This window comes from Mobula birostris, chromosome 20 (genome assembly GCF_030028105.1).
Source record: "Mobula birostris isolate sMobBir1 chromosome 20, sMobBir1.hap1, whole genome shotgun sequence".
Lineage (NCBI taxonomy): Eukaryota > Metazoa > Chordata > Chondrichthyes > Myliobatiformes > Myliobatidae > Mobula > Mobula birostris.
Window position 1 is genome coordinate 9,245,587 of NC_092389.1, and position 18,209 is coordinate 9,263,795.

Here is an 18,209-nt window from a genome sequence, read left to right on the forward strand (position 1 = left end):
AGTTTCAGCATTTATCATATCAGGCTGACAGGAACCCAGCAATCTCAGGCAAGACCCACAGCGGTAGCATCTGTATTTACATAAATTGCAACTGCCGTATGAAGGCTTTAGCAGTGGTATCCCACTGTTCACCGGTGATTGAGTTCATTTTTGTGAAGTGCAGATTGTTTTATATAACGAGGGAGTTCATTACTGTTGAGCTGTTGTGCTGGGAGCTGTGTATATTGCTCTCGCCCCCGCACACCGGTGAGGCACTACGTGAGGTCAACAGCACCAGTGAGTTTCAAATCAAACACCCTGATGGTATCTTCATTGTCACTGGTAACTTTAACCATGCAAAACTAAAAATAGTCCTGCCAAAATTCCAGCGGTATGTTGGTTTTGCTTCCAGAGTGAAAATACACCAGACCTGATTTATACTAACATACCAGGTGCATATAAAGCAGTTCCTCGGCCCCACATTGGGCTCTCAGATCATTTATCTGTAATATTGATTCCAGCATACAAACCACTGATCAAATGGGCCAAGTACGGCTTTGAAAACACAAACTGGAGAATGTTCAGGAAGGCTGACTATGGCAACCACGTTAATATCATAGAACATGTCGATTCTGTGACCAGCTACATAGAGAAGTGAAATGAGGATGTTACCATCACAAAACACATCTGGGTGAGTGCAAATCAGAAGCCATGGCTTACTGCAAAGGTCCGTGCACGGCTGAGGGATCGTGATGCTGCCTTAAAATCGGGGGATGCAACAGACCTCCGGAAAGCAAGAACTGTGCTTTTCTGCTCCATCAGGAAGGCGAAACAGGAGCATCCTCAGAGAATTTACAGCCACTTCTGTGATACCAGACACACGAGGCGCAGGTGGCAGGGAATTCAGAAGATTACAGACTATAAGTCTACCCTGCCTCACTCCCTGACAGGCTGGATGTCTTTTATGCCCAGTTTGATGCACAGAAGAAAGTGCTGGCAAGGAAGGCAGGGGAGCAGACACTCCATCTGACTGAAAGACTGCGCAGCCCAGCTAACTGAGCTGCTGACGGATATATTCAACATCTCTCTGGAACAGTTCACTGTCCCCTCAATTTTCAAGGTGGCAACCAACATTCCAATGCCAAAGAAGGTGAGAGCAACCTGCCTAAATGACCATCGTCCAGTGACATTAATATCAACCATTATGAAATGCTTTGAGCGGCTGGTCATGGAGCACATTTAAAACCTTTCTCCCGGCTACATTGGGCCCTTTCCAGTTGGCTTTATTGCTTGTATCGATCCACTGACAATGCATTAGCCTCTGCCTTCCACTCTATCCTGTCTCACCTGGAAAATGGGGTCTCACATGCCAGGCTGCTGTTTATAGTCTTCAGTTCAGCATCACACCCCGGAAACTGGTGGGGAAACTGTCCTTGCTGGGTCTTAACACCTCCCTCTGCAATCAGATGCTGCACTTCTAAACAGTAAGACCACAGTCAATCCGTGTGGACAGCAACGTCTCTAGTCTCATTACGCTGAGCACTGGTGCTCACCAAGGCTGTGTGCTCAGTCTGCTGCTGTTCACACTGCTGACACATGACCGTGTCACAGGATTCAACTCAAACCATGTCATCAAGTTTGCGGATGACAAAACAGTGATTGGCCTCATCTACAATGATATCGAGTCAGAGCACAGAGAGGAAGCAGAGCAGCTGGCGGACTGGTGTGAAATCAGCAACCTAAGTCTGAATGTGGAGAAGACCAAGGAAAGCATTGTGGACTTCAAGAAGATACAGACAAACATGGCTCCTCTGTAGAGAGAGTTAAGTGTACCAAGTTCCTGGGAGTTCACATCACAGATGACCTCACCTACTCCCTTAATATCACCTCTCTGAACAAGTCAGCAGGGTCTCCACTTCCACTGAGGCAAGCGAGCCCCACAAAACCCCCATCTTAACTGCATTTTTATAGGAGCACCATTGAGAGCATCCTGACAAGTTGCAACTCCATCTGGTATGGAAGCAGTCGAGCATCAGACCAGAAGTCCCTACAGTAAGAACAGCTGAGAGGATCACAGGAGCATGTCCCATCCATCAGGGACATTTAGCAGTGCATACACAGGGCCCTTAGTATTATTAAGGATCTCACCCAGCAATCTCTTCTGACTTTCTAAAATCAGGTAGGAGACTCTGATGCATAAAAACAAGAATGACAGATTACAGGTCAGTGTGGGAAACAGTTTCTTCCCTCATGCCATCAGCCTTTTAAACTCCCTGCCGCATCGCATTTGAAGTGTGCCACTGGTTAATCTGTTCTCTATTTACAATATTTAATTTATGCACTTCAGTTTGCTTACTGCGCAATTCATTTGTAGATTTTATCCTTACTTTCATAAGTTAGTGCATGTACTACTGTGCTTTACACCCTGGTTCGGAGAAACGTCTCATTTGTCGGTATACATGTTATGGTTAAATGACAATAAACTTGACTTGACTAATTTCTACTTCTATCTACCCACCAGGTCTGTGCTCTTGAACCAACCATTTCTCCCAGCAAATTTTCTAATCTCTTCATATCAACCAAACTCCTCTCAATCTCCAATGTTAAGAATTACCTGCACTCCAATTTTGGTCAGGAGACCCAAGTGATGTTAATTACTCTGTTGTTAGTAACTATACCCTCACCTGAAAAGCTCTGGAGCTCTTTCCCTCTATCTTGCTGTTCCTGTGCCATTAAAACAAATGAAAATCTATCCCAGACTAAAATGTAGGGTATCTACACTTTAGTCTGTCATCCTTTTAGTTTGATGCTAAATTGTTTATGCAAACGTAAGATTGTGATATACAAAAAATGCAGCTACTTTGCCTGACTCCGTTAACTCCATAAGGTATCATATGTGACAGTAAAACAGCCTGGAACACCAAATCCAGCTGTAAAAGATTAAAAGATGCATCATACACACAACTATTATTTTTACCTGCAGTTGAATTCCCTTTTTATCATCATTCTCCACTTGAAGACGAATTCTTCCTTGCTTTTCATCAGTAACTCTCAGCATAATCATGCCATGTACCTCCATGTTTTGCAAACCACCATCACGGCCACATACCAATGATATCTTCTCTTCAATCTTCAGATGTACACTGTATAGGTTGGAAGAAAAATTCACCAGTTATGAAGATCTTACATTATTAAGATGGTAACTTTAATTATTATTATAGAAGACTAAATTGCAGCAATAGGGGGTAATACCTTTACATACAAGCTAAATGTAATTGACAACAGGTACATAATCCTGGAATTCTTGACCCAAGATTCATATGGATTTTCTTTCTTAATTGTGGCTCCTTCTCTATCATAATAACAGATACCCTGAGCACATTCATTTCCCACACCTCTGCTTTCGGCAGAACAACAGCAGAACACACTTGGTTCCCACCTTCCACTCCACCTGCTGCTGCATTCAACAAGTTGTCCTTGGCAATTTCTGCCAGCTCCAAAAAGATTCAACCAACCCATTTCCTTCCTAGCATTTTAAAAAGATCACTTCCTTCACAACTTCAACCACTCTGTGTCTAGCACTTACAAGCAATCACAGCTGTCTTTTCACCTCTTCCTTTCCTATCGTACAGGGAACCAACTATTTTTCCATGTGAAACAGCAATCAACTTCTTCTAAGCTAGAGTACTACTTTCAATGTTTATAACATAATCTCCATTATTAATGGAGAAACCAATACAGATGGAGTAATGGCCTTGTGTAGCACCTGCATTCAGTCCGAAGGAATATACTCGCCACCACACACTGTATAGATGTGTGGAAGAGAATACACCGGTTCAATCACAGCCTGGTATGGAAACACAAATGCCCTTAAAATGGAAAAGCCTACACAAAGTAGTGGATACGGCTCAGTCCATCATGGTAAAGCCCTCCCCACCACTGAGCACATCTACATAGAGTGCTGTCGCAGGAAAAGCGGCATCCATTATCGAGGACCTCCACCACCCAGGTCATGCGCTCTTCCCTCTGATGGCAGCAGCAAGAGGTGGTACAGGAGCCTCAGGGCCCATATCACTAGGCTCAGCGAAAGTTATTCCCCTCATTCATCAGACTCTTGAGCTAGGAGATGACTTCACTTACCACATCACTGAACAGTTCCCACAACCTATGGACTATAGCTTGCAAGAACACACCTCACATTCTCAATATTTATTGTTTATTTATTATTTCTATGTTTTCTCTTTGTATTTGCAGTTTGTTGTCTTCTTTGTCCATCCTGTTGGGTGCAGTCTTTCATTATCTTATTTATTGAGATACAGCGCAGAATAGGCCCTGGTGGCCTTTCAAGCCAGGCCACCCAGCAATCCCCAATAAAACCCTGGCCTAATTACAGGACAATTTACAATGACCAATTAACCTACCAACCGTTACTACCACTTTGGACTGTGGGAGGAAATCGGACCACCGGGAGGAAACCTATGCATTCATAGGAAGAACTCCTTACAGACAGCAGTGGGAATCTATTATGTTTCTTGCGATTTAATGTGATTGCCTGCAAGAAAATGAACCTCAGTTTTGTATCCGGTGACATGTATGTACTTTGAACTTTGAAGCTTCCAGTTGCTTACCACTTTAATTTTCCATCAGACTCTGATCCATCCATTACTTTCTGCACTGCAACAAGAGGCTCAATACAACTTAATGAGTGGCACCTCATCATCCATTGGATAGGCTGCAGCTTTCTAAATTATATAATTCTCCAACAGCTCAGCCTTTACTATATTACATAAACTTATTTTTCCTTGCATGACAATCTTTGCACCAGTCTTCTGTTGTGTGCTTGTCTTGTAATTATAATTACTACTACTATGTATTATGTTTATTCTGCAACCTTCACACAACACGGGATTTCATTGAACTCTTTTGTTTTTGTCATAAACACCATCCTCTCTTGCCTGTATCGAAACAGACTATCCCTACCAGCTACCAGTCAACATTTTGATTCAATTTTTAAATTTTCTACTGCACACATCCCACAGCTTTCTTATTAAGAACACATTACACAGATAAAAGCAGCATGCTGCTTCCAACTGCTACATTTAGTCTCATCCCAGAGATATTCCTTTAATTCTACCCCTCCTTCCATCACTTGTTCCTGGAAAATTTATTTCCTCTTTCCCACTTGGTGCAAAGATTCTGGTACCTGAGATATTGAATGCTCCTCTTGACATAGAAGCTGTTCAACATGTCATTTGTCTCCTGCATTTTTTGACATTACTACTCTGGGTGGTCAGTTACTGAAAAATATTTAATATCCCAAAAACAATCACTTATTCTTTAGGAGAATCAAGAGATGGGATGATCAAAATAATCAAGGTGGACAAAGTCGAGGATCTCCTATGAATTTACAGGCCAGTTAAACCTTGAATGGCTATTGGACCAATTCTAGTTTCGACTTCAGCACTTACATTCACACTGACAGCCAATTTCCACACTGGAAAATTCCATAAGCAGGAAATGCAAGTGATAGATTAGAAGTTTTTGTTTAGTGCAGGGGTTCCTAACCTGGGGTCCATAGATCCCTTGTTTAATGGTTTTGGTCAATGTCATAATAAAGGTTGGGAACCCTTGGCTTAGAGGAATACATGTTAATAGACAATTTTTCACTCCTTTTAAACCATGCAGGCAGAATTTATGCTCAACAAAAAACATTGGAATACATGACAGATTACTGGTCTTGCAATACAACACTGGCTGAAGTAATCAAAGTTGCTAAGACTGTCAAAATGGCATTGAAATGCAGAGGACTCACACAGATTTATCTTCCAGGGTGTACATGGTTTCAAACCTTAGATATCCCAACTTCATTTGAATCAAATTGGTTAATACAGTGCCTATTAAAAAGTATTCACTACCCCAGGGAAGTTTTCATGTTTTGTTGTTTTACAACATTGAATTACAATGATTTAATTTGGTTTTTTTGACACTGATCAACAGAAGAGGACTCTCTGCACAAAATAATTGATTGCTAAGCATTCACCCCCTTTAACATGACACACCAAAGTATCACTGGTGCAGCCAATGGTTTTAGAATTCACATAATTAGTTAAAAGGAGGCCACCTGTATGCAGTCAAGGTGGTTCTATTAATTGTAGTAAAAAAAATACACCGATATCTGGAAGGTCCAACTGCTGGTAAGTCAGTTTCCTGGCAAAAACTACATCAGGAAGACAAAAGAACACTCCAAGCAGCTCCATGAAAAGGTTGCTGAAAAGCACAAGTCAGGAGATAGATACAAGAAATCTTTCAAGTCACTGAATATCCCTTGGAGTACAGTTAAGTCAATCATGAAGAAATGGAAAGAATATGGCACAGCTGTAAATCTGCCTCGAGCAGGCTGTCCTCAAAAAACAAGTGACCGTGCAAGAAGGGGACTAGTGAGGGAGACCACCAAGAGACCTATAACAACTCCAGAGGAGTTACAAGCTTCAGTGGCTGAGAAAGAGAAAGAGAAAGCCACTGTTGTAAAAGGACCTCACATGAAATCTCAGCTAGAGTTTGCTAGAAGGCATGTGGGAGACCCAGAAGTCAGCTGATAGGATATTCTATGGTCTGATGAAACCAAAATTGAGCTTTTTGGCCATCAGACTAAATGCTATGTTTGGTGTAAGCCAAACACCACACATCATCAAAAGCACATCATCCTTACCATGAAGCATGGTGGTGGCTGCATCATGCTGTGGGGATGCTTCACTGCAGCAGGCCCTGAAAGGCTTGTCAAGGCACAGGGTAAAATGAATGCAGCAAAATACAGGGAAATCCTGGAGGAAAACCTGATGTAGTCTGCAAGAGAACTGCGACTTGGGAGAAGACCTTTTTCCCCAGCAAGACAATGACCCCAAACATAAAGCGAAAGTTACACAGGAATGGCTTAGAAACAAGGTTAATGCCCTGGAGTGGCCAAGTCAGAATCCAGACCTCAATCCAATTAAGAATTTGTGGCTGGACTTGAAAAGGGCTGTTCACTCACGATCCCCATGCAATCTGACAAAGCTTGAGCAGTCTTGTAAAGAAGAATGGGGAAAAATTGCGGTGTCCAGGTGTGCAAAGCTGATAGCGACCTATCCACACAGACTCAAGGCTGTACTTGCTGCCAGAGGTGCATCGACTAAATACTGTCTTGAAGGGAGTAATTATGCAATCAATATTTTGTGTTTAACAATTGTAATAAATTTAGACCAATTTGTTTTCACTTTGACACGAGTCTTTTCTGTTGATCAGTATCAGAAAAGCCAAATTAAATCCACTATGCTTCAGTGTTGTAAAACAATAAATCATGACAACTTTCAAAGGGGGGCAAATTTTTTTTTATATAGACATTGTATATTGCTGCAAAAATCTGTTGCTGAAGACTGAATTACCAGGTACAAGGATAACAGAGGGGGATTCTAAGGCAGCCTTTAATGACTTTAAAACATTCCTTCCATTGAATGTAGTGAAACTTAGACAGCATTTACAGCTTTGAGACTATGATCATTGATGTCAATAACACATGTAAGCCACTGCATCAATCCCTTTGCAACCTTGGACCCAGCACCAATTATACTTCTGTACTCACGTACTTTAGTGGCTGGTATTTGACACTCGTGAGACAGCAATAAAGTTCATCCTGCTTGGTTCCTTTTCAGCACAACACCAAAAGTTAAGTCATAACTTAGGATATCCAAAAAATGTACATCCAATTCTACTATCTTACTGTCAAAATAGGTAAGAACCATCTTCTCAGGAACTCCCTCTTAAAATGAACAGGTATCTTAGGTTTCCTTGCTTTGGATGTTAGCCTAGAAAGCACCAAAGGTGGCTCACTTTCCAGAGAATTTGGAGGATTTTGTAGAAACGGTATTGACGATATTTTGCTTGTACATTGCCTGCTCAGAGAAGCCCACATTTCAAGTATATTAGAGAGGGATTAGGGCTGTCTGGTTAACCAGAAATTTAATACCAGATCTGTGGTCTCAGACTTCAAAACACTTTTCCTTAAATTGACCAAGGCTGAACTGGCACATTGAAGACAAGCACAAATTTGAGCAAAGTCTGCCTTCATTGTGGGATAGCTTCCAAATTAAATGAAGTAGTCCAGGATTAGCAGGGTCTATGAGCTTTTATTGAGGACAGTGTGGTGCAGGTTTGTAGATAATCTGTGCGCTGCAGAATGTAAGGCCCATTCTCTCACATGTCTTGGGGTTGTGGCCTCTGGACACACAAATACAAACTTCAAAGGCATACTCAGTCATTGAGGTTTGTGTAATCATTGCTGGAGTAATCCCACGGAATGAACAGCTGCCCAACAGCTTCAAAAGCCATCTTCATTCCCAAGGAGAGTTTGTTGCCGGTTAGCAGCAATACTTGGGCAAAAGGTATGAGGGAAAAAAGCTTTAGAGCAATTATCAAAGTTCAAAGTAAATTATCAAAGTATATACATGTCACCATTTGTAACCCTGAGATTCATTTTCTTGCAGGCATACTCAATAAATTCAATAACCATAATAGAATCAATGAAAGACCACAGCAACAGGGTACAAAGGGCTACAAACTGTGCAAATACAAAGAGAGAAAATTAATAAATGCAGCTTTGTTTTACACTAGCCTTCCCATGGGAAAATTCTGCTGCAGATCTGTTGCTTAATTTCATGGTCGAGATGAAATTAGTACATTTTGTAAATTAGTACATTTGCTGATGACACAAAGGTTGGGTGTTGTGGATAGCTGGAGGGCTGTCAGAGGTTACAGCGGGACATTGATAGGATGCAAAAATGGGCTGAGAAGTGGCAGGTGGCGTTCAACCCAGGTAAGTGTGAAGTGGTTCATTTTGGTAGGTCAATTATAATGGCAGAATATAGTATTAATGGTAAGACTCTTGGCTGTGTGGAGGATCAGAGGGATCTTGGACTCCAAGTCCATAGGACACACAAAGCTGCTGCGCAGGTTGACTCTGTGGTTAAGGCGGCATACGGTGTATTGGCCTTCATCAATTGTGGGATTGAGTTCAAGAGCCTAGAGGTAATGTTACAGGACCCTGGTCAGACCCCACTTGGAGTACTGTGCTCAGTTCTGGTCACCTCACTACAGGAAGGATGTGGAAACTACAGAAAGGGTGCAGAGGAGATTTACAAGGATGTTGCCCAAATTGGGGAGCATGCCTGATCAGAATAGGTTGAGTGAACTCAGCCTTTTCTCCTTGGAGCGACGGAGGATGAGAGGTGACCTGATAAGAGTTGTATAAGATGAAAAAAGGCATTGATCGTGTGGATAGTGAGAGGTTTTTCCTCCGGTCTGAAATGGCTAACACAAGAGGACACAGTTTTAAGGTGCTTGGAAGTAGTTACAGAGGGGATGTTAGGGGTAAGTTTTTTAAAAAAAACGCAGAGAGTGGTGAGTGCGTGGAATGGGCTGCTGGCAACTGTGGTGGAGGCAGATACAATAGGGTCTTTTAAGAGGCTCCTGGATAGGTACATAGAGCTTAGAAATATAGAGGGCTATGGGTAACCCTAGATAAGTACATGTTCGGCCCAAGGGCCTGTATTGCGCTGTAGGCTTTCTATGTTTCTATATGGCATCAAAGAGCAAGTGCAAATTTAAGGATGGTTTTCCACCGTTGAATTCAGTCAAAAACTGTACTGAGATAAAATTTTTTAAAAAACATGTATTATGCTGCTTCCTGCTTTATTCGTGGAGTTGCTGCATTAAGGACATGTCCACTATCTATTGAACGAGCAGAATCCAGAAACAGCTCTTCAGTCACTGGCTTGGCAACAAGCATGGGTGGCAATAACTTTACTCGTAGCTGTCGATAGGGAAACTCTTCTGCAGTTCCACTGTCAAGACCATCTTCTTTCTTGAAAACTGTCATGACTCCATAGTCTGAAGTGCCCTGGAATAACAATTCTTCCCAAATGTGGGTAATGAGATTGCGTTTGTGATTGATTTGATAAGAATAGCTTGGCAGTGACAAGAAACTATTTATTAAAATGTATCATTTATAGAAAAAAAATCAATTAAACAGAAAGATCAAAACCCACCTTTCTATGTTAATGGGAGGTGACAGCACTTTAGCCACTTCTGATGAACGTTTTGTTGAGGAACTGATTTGCTCTCCTTCCAATTTCAGTTTATCTACAAAATTCTCCACATCTTTTCCTTTTGCTCCAAGTTTTAAGGCTTTGCTTGGACCAGAAGGTCTAAGGAAACAAATGGAAATGCATATATTTTAAACTGGAGAATTAAAACCCAAACTTAACAATGAACTCAATCAGATAACCATATAACATGCCGATACTTTCATATTTACCTATGTAATTTACTGTTTTTCCCAAACAGAACATTTTAACTTTTAACTTTGGTCATACTGCAGTACTTTCCCCAAAATGTTTCTTGGTTCAGTACATAAACTATACAGCTGTACCAATGTATATCCGTAAATATTTTAGACTACTATGCACACAGTGACACCACAATCAAGCCAAGGTAAGCGGAAGCAATCTGAATAATGAAAACAAAAAGGGCCTTCAACTCAATAGGCTACCGTGTACTGGATGCTGCAGGAAGGGCCCCCTTCCCATGCATTACTGAGAGCAATTGAAGCACACCGTACCTGATTATATATAAACCAGCTTCATACGCAAGACCTGCTGCATCAGCCCTTAATCCATAAGAGAACACAAGTGATAATGGGTTTAAAATGGCACAGGTTTGATCCATAGTATATATCACAGCTAACATTTTGTTTTACAAACTGAAACAGGCCAAGGAATGATTAACTTCTACAGACTACCCCATGATAATAGATTTAACAGCATCTCAGCTGGCAGGTAAGGACAGCTGCAGATAAAACACTATTATCTCTTTACTCAAGTGATTTCAGACACATTCAATATTTCTTTAAAATATTGTGCTTGTAAAAAAAATACTTGCCAATATACCTGTAGTCAGGGGCCAGAATTTCAAGATAAATTTGTTTGACCTATGTAACTCAGAAATTTACAAGTCAAAGGAATTGAATAGGAAGGAAATAGAGATCAAATGGTCCTCAGCCCAATGACGCACATGCCATGGAAAATCATTGCCAAATTGGAGCCCATTACATATTGTGAATAGGTGTCAATTCGACTCAGTGGCTCAGAAATCAGAAGATCAGCCTTACTATTCCATCACTATTCTAACAAACAAAAGCAACGAATCAAATGTTTATGAGTAAAACTAATGACACTCAAAACATACAGCCTTCATCTGATTCTCCACATCAATCATGGAAAGTGAAACTTGAGAGTAGTGTGGTTGAAATATTTCATTATTCATCTTCACAGTCCAAATGTCTGTTGGACAGGGGCCACTTCCACTCCAAATTCTTACTTTTGAAACTAAGACAATATGAATCATTAAGTCACCACCTTACAGTATTATCAGTATCATACAAAATGCAGCTTCTTTCCTTCAAGTCTCCTGTTACTCCAATGAGATTTGAAGACCAAGCCTGGCACATTTCTCCAACATTTCAATTCATTATCTTGAAGCAGCAGATAGGCAGGAAATAGCAAATTTATTATAAAATTAATGGTCACTATCCTTGTCATTGAAATTAAAAACTGCAGTTAATAAATGAAAAATGCACAATGCATGACAGTAGTATAGAAGCACACACCAGTGATGGTGCGAATGCCCTCATACTCTCACATAGCACTGATACAAAAAAAAGCAAGAATCAGTCACGTCCATGCAAGACTCATGACATACATTCTTAAGATACAATGTTCCTCAAGGAAAAGAAGTTTTCTGTATTATTAGACCACATGAAGCAGCAAAAAACCCACCTCATTACTGCTGGTGTCACCTTTGGCTTCTCTGGTTCAACAATGGTGTCTGTTATCATGGAAGCTGCAGAGCTGCTTGAGATTCCTCCACTGCTAAAGCCAAAGCTAGTTTTCTTGCCTTGTCTCTCTGCATCTCTGCGAGCTTGCTGCAATTCTTTTGCCTTTCGGCGCATTTCCGCTTTTGCTTCACGCTCTTGTGTCTTAAAAGGAAATACACAGCCCACTATTAAAAGGTTTGAGGGCTACACAGAATATTACCATAAATATGAATTTTGTTTTAAAAATGCATCTAGAATGCAACAACTGGGGTATTTTTAGGGCACTGTTAAAAAAAATCTTCCGTTTTTGGGGATTCCAGCAACACTGGCAATGCCTATGTATAGTGCCCATTTCTAACTGCCTTCAGAATGCTGATGTGTGCTTTCTTGAACCACTCAGTGCCATCGCCAGGAGTGCTCCACAATTTAGACCTAGCAATGATTAAGAACAGCGAGAATTCCAAGTCAGAGGTGTATGCCACTTGGAGGTAATACAGACAAAAGTGTTACAGTGCCCTTGTCCTTTTTGGCAGTAATGCCTGCAGGTTTTATAGGTACTGCCAGATTAAGCTATCCAAGAAACTGTAGTTGATTTTGTCGAGTACACAATGCAGCATGGTATGCTAGTGGTGTAGAGTAGTGAAAGTACTATCAATCAAATGAATGTTGGTCCTCTAAAGGTGCCAAGTTTCTAGATTTATTATTGAGTGGTATTCATAGAGGCAGATAGCATAGTTATAAAATTGTACAATACCAAAATGAGCTTTTCTGTCCACCATACCCATGACAACCTTTTTACTCATCTGTCTACATTAAAACCACATCCCCTATACCTTGCTGAAGTATTAAATGTCTCTAAAACATAGTAACTTGATCTGATTCTACCACATGGCACTATGTTACAGATATCAACTGCTGTGTGTGCGTGTTTGCTTGTTTGTTTTTGTGTGGGAGGGGGGTTAAAAAACCCTTCCCCAAGATCCTCCTTAAACCTCTTTCCTCTCCCTTTCTCATGGGAATAAGATTTTAAATATGTCTTAAATATGTCTATGTCTTTTGTTATCTTATATACTTCTCAGTGCCCTTTACTTACAAGCCTAGCCTATCCAACCTCTCTGCAGAACTCAAGTCTTCCCATCCAAACAACATCCCGGTGAATCTCCTCTGCACACTCTCCACTACAATCACATATTTGCAAACAACTTCTTTTGCTGCCACAGAAAAGAAACTTCTTGGCTTGTACCTTGTAGACGGTAAAAAGGTTTTAGAGTATTAGAAGACTCAAGCCTATCTTACAGCCACATACATGTTTGTGCTTGGTCCAGAGGAGTTTCTGATCTACAGGATTCCACTAGAGGAGAAATTGGAGGAGGAATGCCATTGCATGTCAAGGTGAGGTGGCTGCACTTCCTTTTGCTGAATATGGCTATTGCTTAACATTTGTGTTGTGCATTCTACTTGTTACTTAACAGCCTATGCCAAAGTTAAGACTTTCTGCTTTCAGGAGTCTACTGCTTTTTTAAAATTGGGTTGCACTATGTTCAATTGTTTGCAATCAGTGAACACAAGCAATCAATGAACATCCTGACTTCCGATCTTATGATGGAAGGAAGATCAAAAGGTAGTAGCTGAATATGACTGGGCCAAAATTAATGCCTTGATGAACTCCCACAGTGATGTCCTAGGGATTAGATGATTAACCCAAACAAGTACCACTATTCTTTGTATAAGTTATGATACTAACTACTAGAATGTTACCTCCTTGATGCCTATTGACTCAAGTTCAGGTCACCTTGAAGACAACATTTTCCATTCCTTTGCTGTCAATGAGCAAAAATCCTACTTTCTACCATTACTAACTGGAGACCACTGGACTCTCAGGATGAAGCAGCAAAATGTGGACGATGTTAGGGCATTTTCTGGAATTAGGGTATATAGCAAATATTAATTTGCAACCAATCTTCACTTGATGTCTGCATGTGCATGAATCCAGAGAGAGAGAGTTAGAGGGGATTAACATTCATTTTGGGTGTCTGGAGTGTGGGTGTGATAAAGGATTTGTTGGAAAACTATATGTAATTCAAAGTAAGGATTGTAACTAGAGAATTGTCCAGCTGTTACCCTTGATCTGTAGCACATAAAAGTGTCAAGTAATATTGGGTCAAGCTGGCCTCTTCTTACAAGAGTGGCTCAATTATGATGCACATTGCTCATTTTTGCTGAATAAAACACTTTTACAGCCACCAGCTTCAGTGTCTCTCCGGTGACTTTGGTAACATCACAACATTTCAGGGTTGACCAGGATACATTTGTGACCCATCTCAGCAGTCTAACTGGGTGACACACACAAAATGCTGAAGGAACTCAGCAGGCCAGGCAGCATCTACGGAAAAGAGTGAACTGTCGTCATTTCAGGCACAGCCTTAATCCTTCAGTCTAACTGGGTGAGTATTTTTAAAACTTTAAACTCTCACTTGGTGCTGCTCAGGTTGGTGACCATGAGAATCATGAAGTATCACGAACATGGGTATGGGTGGAAGTCAGGAACAGGAAGGGAGCAGTTACTCTATTGGGGGTATTCTATAGGCCCCCTGGTAGCAGCAGAGATACAGAGGAGCAGACTGGGAGGCAGATTTTGGAAAAGTGCAAAAATAACAGGGTTGTTATCATGGGTGACTTTAACTTCCCTAATATTGATTAGCACCTGATTAGTTCCAAGGGTTTAGATGGGGCAAAGTTAATGTTAAGTGTGTCCAGAATGGATTCCTGTCACAGTATGTGGACAGGCCGACCAGGGGAAATGCCATACTAGATCTAGTACTAGGTAATGAACCGGGTCAGGTCACAGATCTCTCAGTGGGTGAGCATCTGGGGGACAGTGACCACCGCTCCCTGACCTTTAGCATTATCATGGAAAAGGATAGAATCAGAGAGGACAGGAAAATTTTTAATTGGGGAAAGGCAAATTATGAGGCTATAAGGCTAGAACTTGCGGGTGTAAATTGGGATGATGTTTTTGCAGGGAAATGTACTGTGGACATGTGGTCGATGTTTAGAGATCTCTTGCAGGAAGTTAGGGATAAATTTGTCCCGGTGAGGAAGATAAAGAATGGTAGGGTGAAGGAACCATGGGTGACAAGTGAGGTGGAAAATCTAGTCAGGTGAAAGAAGGCAGCGTACATGAGGTTTAGGAAGCAAGGATCAGATGGGTCTATTGAGGAATATAGGGAAGAAAGAAAGGAGCTTAAGAAGGGGCTGAGAAGAGCAAGAAGGGGGCATGAGAAGGCCTTGGTGAGTAGGGTAAAGGAAAACCCCAAGGCATTCTTCAATTATGTGAAGGACAAAAGGATGACAGGAGTGAAGGTAGGACCAATTAGAGATAAGGGTGGGAAGATGTGCCTGGAGGCTGAGGAAGTGAGCGAGATCCTCAATGAATACTTCTCTTCAGTATTCACCAACGAGAGGGAACTTGATGATGGTGAGGACAATATGAGTGAGGTCGATGTTCTGGAGCATGTTGATATTAAGGGAGAGGTGTTGTTGGAGTTGTTAAAATACATTAGGACGGATAAAGTCCCCAGGGGCTGACGGAATATTCCCCAGGCTGCTCCACGAGGCGAGGGAAGAGATTGCTGTCCTCATTGTCCACAGGAATGGTACCGGAGGATTGGAGGGAGGCGAATGTTGTCCCCTTGTTCAAAAAAGGTAGTAGGGATAGTCCGGATAATTATAGACCAGTGAGCCTTACGTCTGTGGTGGGAAAGCTGTTGGAAAAGATTCTTAGAGATAGGATCTATGGGCATTTAGAGAATCATGGTCTGATCAGGGATGGTCAGCATGGCTTTGCGAAGGGCAGATCGTGTCTAACAAGCCTGAAAAGAGTTCTTTGAGGAGGTGATCAGGCATATAGATGAGGGTAGTGCAGTGGATGTGATCTATATGGATTTTAGTAAGGCATTTGACAAGGTTCCACACGGTAGGCTTATTCAGAAAGTCAGAAGGCACGGGATCCAGGGAAGTTTGGCCAGGTGGATTCAGAATTGGCTTGCCTGCAGAAGGCAGAGGGTCGTGGTGGAGGGAGTACATTCAGATTGGAGGATTGTGACTAGTGGTGTCCCACAAGGATCTGTTCTGGGACCTCTACTTTTCGTGATTTTTATTAACGACCTGGATGTTGTAGACGACACAAAGGTTGATGGTGTTGTAGCTAGTGTAGAGGATTGTCAAAGATTGCAGAGAGACATTGATAGGATGTAGAAGTGGGCTGAGAAGTGGCAGATGGAGTTCAACCCGGAGAAGTGTGAGGTGGTACACTTTGGAAGGACAAACTCCAAGGCAGAGTACAAAGTAAATGGCAGGATATTGGTAGCGTGGTGGAGCAGAGGGATCTGGGGGTACATGTCCACAGATCCCTGAAAGTTGCCTCACAGGTGGATAGGGTAGTTAAGAAAGCTTATGGGGTGTTAGCTTTCAGAAGTCAAGGGATAGAGTTTAAGAGTCGCAATGTAATGATGCAGCTCTATAAAACTCTGGTTAGGCCACACTTGGAGTACTGTGTCCAGTTCTAGTCGCCTCACTATAGGAAGGATGTGGAAGCATTGGAAAGGGTACAGAGATTTACCAGGATGCTGCCTGGTTTAGAGAGTATGCATTATGATCAGAGATTAAGGGAGCTAGGGCTTTACTCTTTGGAGAGAAGGAGGATGAGAGGAGACATGATAGAGGTGTACGAGATAATAAGAGGAATAGATAAAGTGGATAGCCAGTGCCTCTTCCCCAGGGCACCACTGCTCAATACAAGAGGACATGGCTTTAAGGTAAGGGGTGGGAGGTTCAAGGGGGATATTAGAGGAAGGTTTTTTACTCAGAGAGTGGTTGGTGTGTGGAATGCACTGCCTGAGTCAGTGGTGGAAGCAGATACACTAGTGAAGTTTAAGAGACTACTAGGCAGGTATATGGAGGAGTTTAAGGTCGGGGCTTATATGGGAGGCAGGTTTTGAGGGTCGGCACAACATTGTGGGCCGAAGGGTCTGTACTGTGCTGTACTATTCTATGTTCTATGGTGGAGAGCTGAACTGGTGGATATAAAACTGTGTGTGTGTGTGTGTGTGTGTGTGTGTGTGTGTGTGTGTGTGTGTGTGTGTGTGTGTGTGTATGTGTATGTGTTTATGTAAGAGACACATATTTTCATATTAATTTGGTGAGACAGGGCCACCAGTTGCGAAGGGTGGTTACTAACCATATGGGACGCCAGTGGAGTGTGTGTATACTCGTTCGGGGAACTGTAGACTCATTTACGAGTGTGCTTCTGTGTTTTAAAAAATAAGTCTGTAACCTTGGTGTTAGTTTTAAATGCAAAGTAATACAGCAGGCATAATCAACTCAGAAACACAAGTGGCAGTTTGCAGAGTATGTACTCTGTGGTTTTAACTATGAACTTTTAAAATTTTTATCCATTATTTATATTTTGCGTAGTGTGGGAATTAGTGTAGAGATATTTGAGGGAGAGCTTATACCAAGATATATCTGCCAAGCTGGCACCAATTAACGTTAGGCAACATCAGGTCAAGAACCCTGATGACCCAAGCCAGCCCCTGATCTTGATCATGACCATTCATAAGCCCTTCATCCCAGGGAAAAGCAGAGCATTTTGTCAGTGTTGCCCTCACTTAATGTTGCCTGCAGGAATGCAGAATTCTGGTCAAGCTCAAGGAAATGATTGAAATTCACCAGATGCACCCTGAAGACATCCATAGGTTGGTAAAAGTGAAGTGCCCGAGGAATATGTAGGACAGTTTAGCCCAGGGGGTTCCAGGTGGTACATGGGCAACTACAGGGAATGCCAGCAATAAAGAGAGATATCATTTCTTTAAGGGGGAAGTGAGGCAACAACTGGGGAGAAGAGAGAGTAACTGGGAATGATAATGTCAGTAACTCAGAGAGCTGATGAGCCTGTCATAGATTACGCAGAACATAAATATTGAGCATATGAATATACAGGTTTGGATAATCCAGGGAGGGATGACCTGACCCAGTCTTCCTGAAAATGCTAAAGGAAGACCTGAGCTCAGCCCAGGAAGTTTTAGATTTGGGGATAGCAGTGGGACCGATCTACTTCACAATAGTATCATGGGCCGGTGAGATAGACCAGAGGAGGGGGAAGAGAAGTCGTATTATGGCTGTAGTGGATGCAGCTGCTGTGACATCGCAGAGAACTTGCTTTGTGGCCAGCAGCTGGAGCAGAGAGCAAGGAACTCCTGGAATAGATGTGGGAGGGTGGAGATGATTTGTTACAGCTGCAGTGTCTCAGCCATGGCTGTAGGCA

At 42.0% G+C, this 18,209-nt stretch overlaps 1 protein-coding gene across 4 annotated transcripts in view; it reads right to left on the reverse strand.

Moving 5' to 3' along the window:
* Positions 1–18,209, reverse strand: part of LOC140212773 (coatomer subunit delta-like) — a 46,357-nt gene that overhangs the window by 5,305 nt on the left and 22,843 nt on the right. For all 4 annotated transcript variants that reach the window (XM_072238113.1, XM_072283995.1, XM_072283997.1 and 1 more), the window contains 3 exons: positions 11,847–12,046; positions 10,059–10,217; positions 2,957–3,122 (listed from right to left, as the gene is read on the reverse strand). In XM_072238113.1, coding sequence (XP_072094214.1) covers positions 2,957–3,122; positions 10,059–10,217; positions 11,847–12,046 — 525 coding nt within the window. The remainder of the gene's footprint in view (positions 1–2,956; positions 3,123–10,058; positions 10,218–11,846; positions 12,047–18,209) is intronic.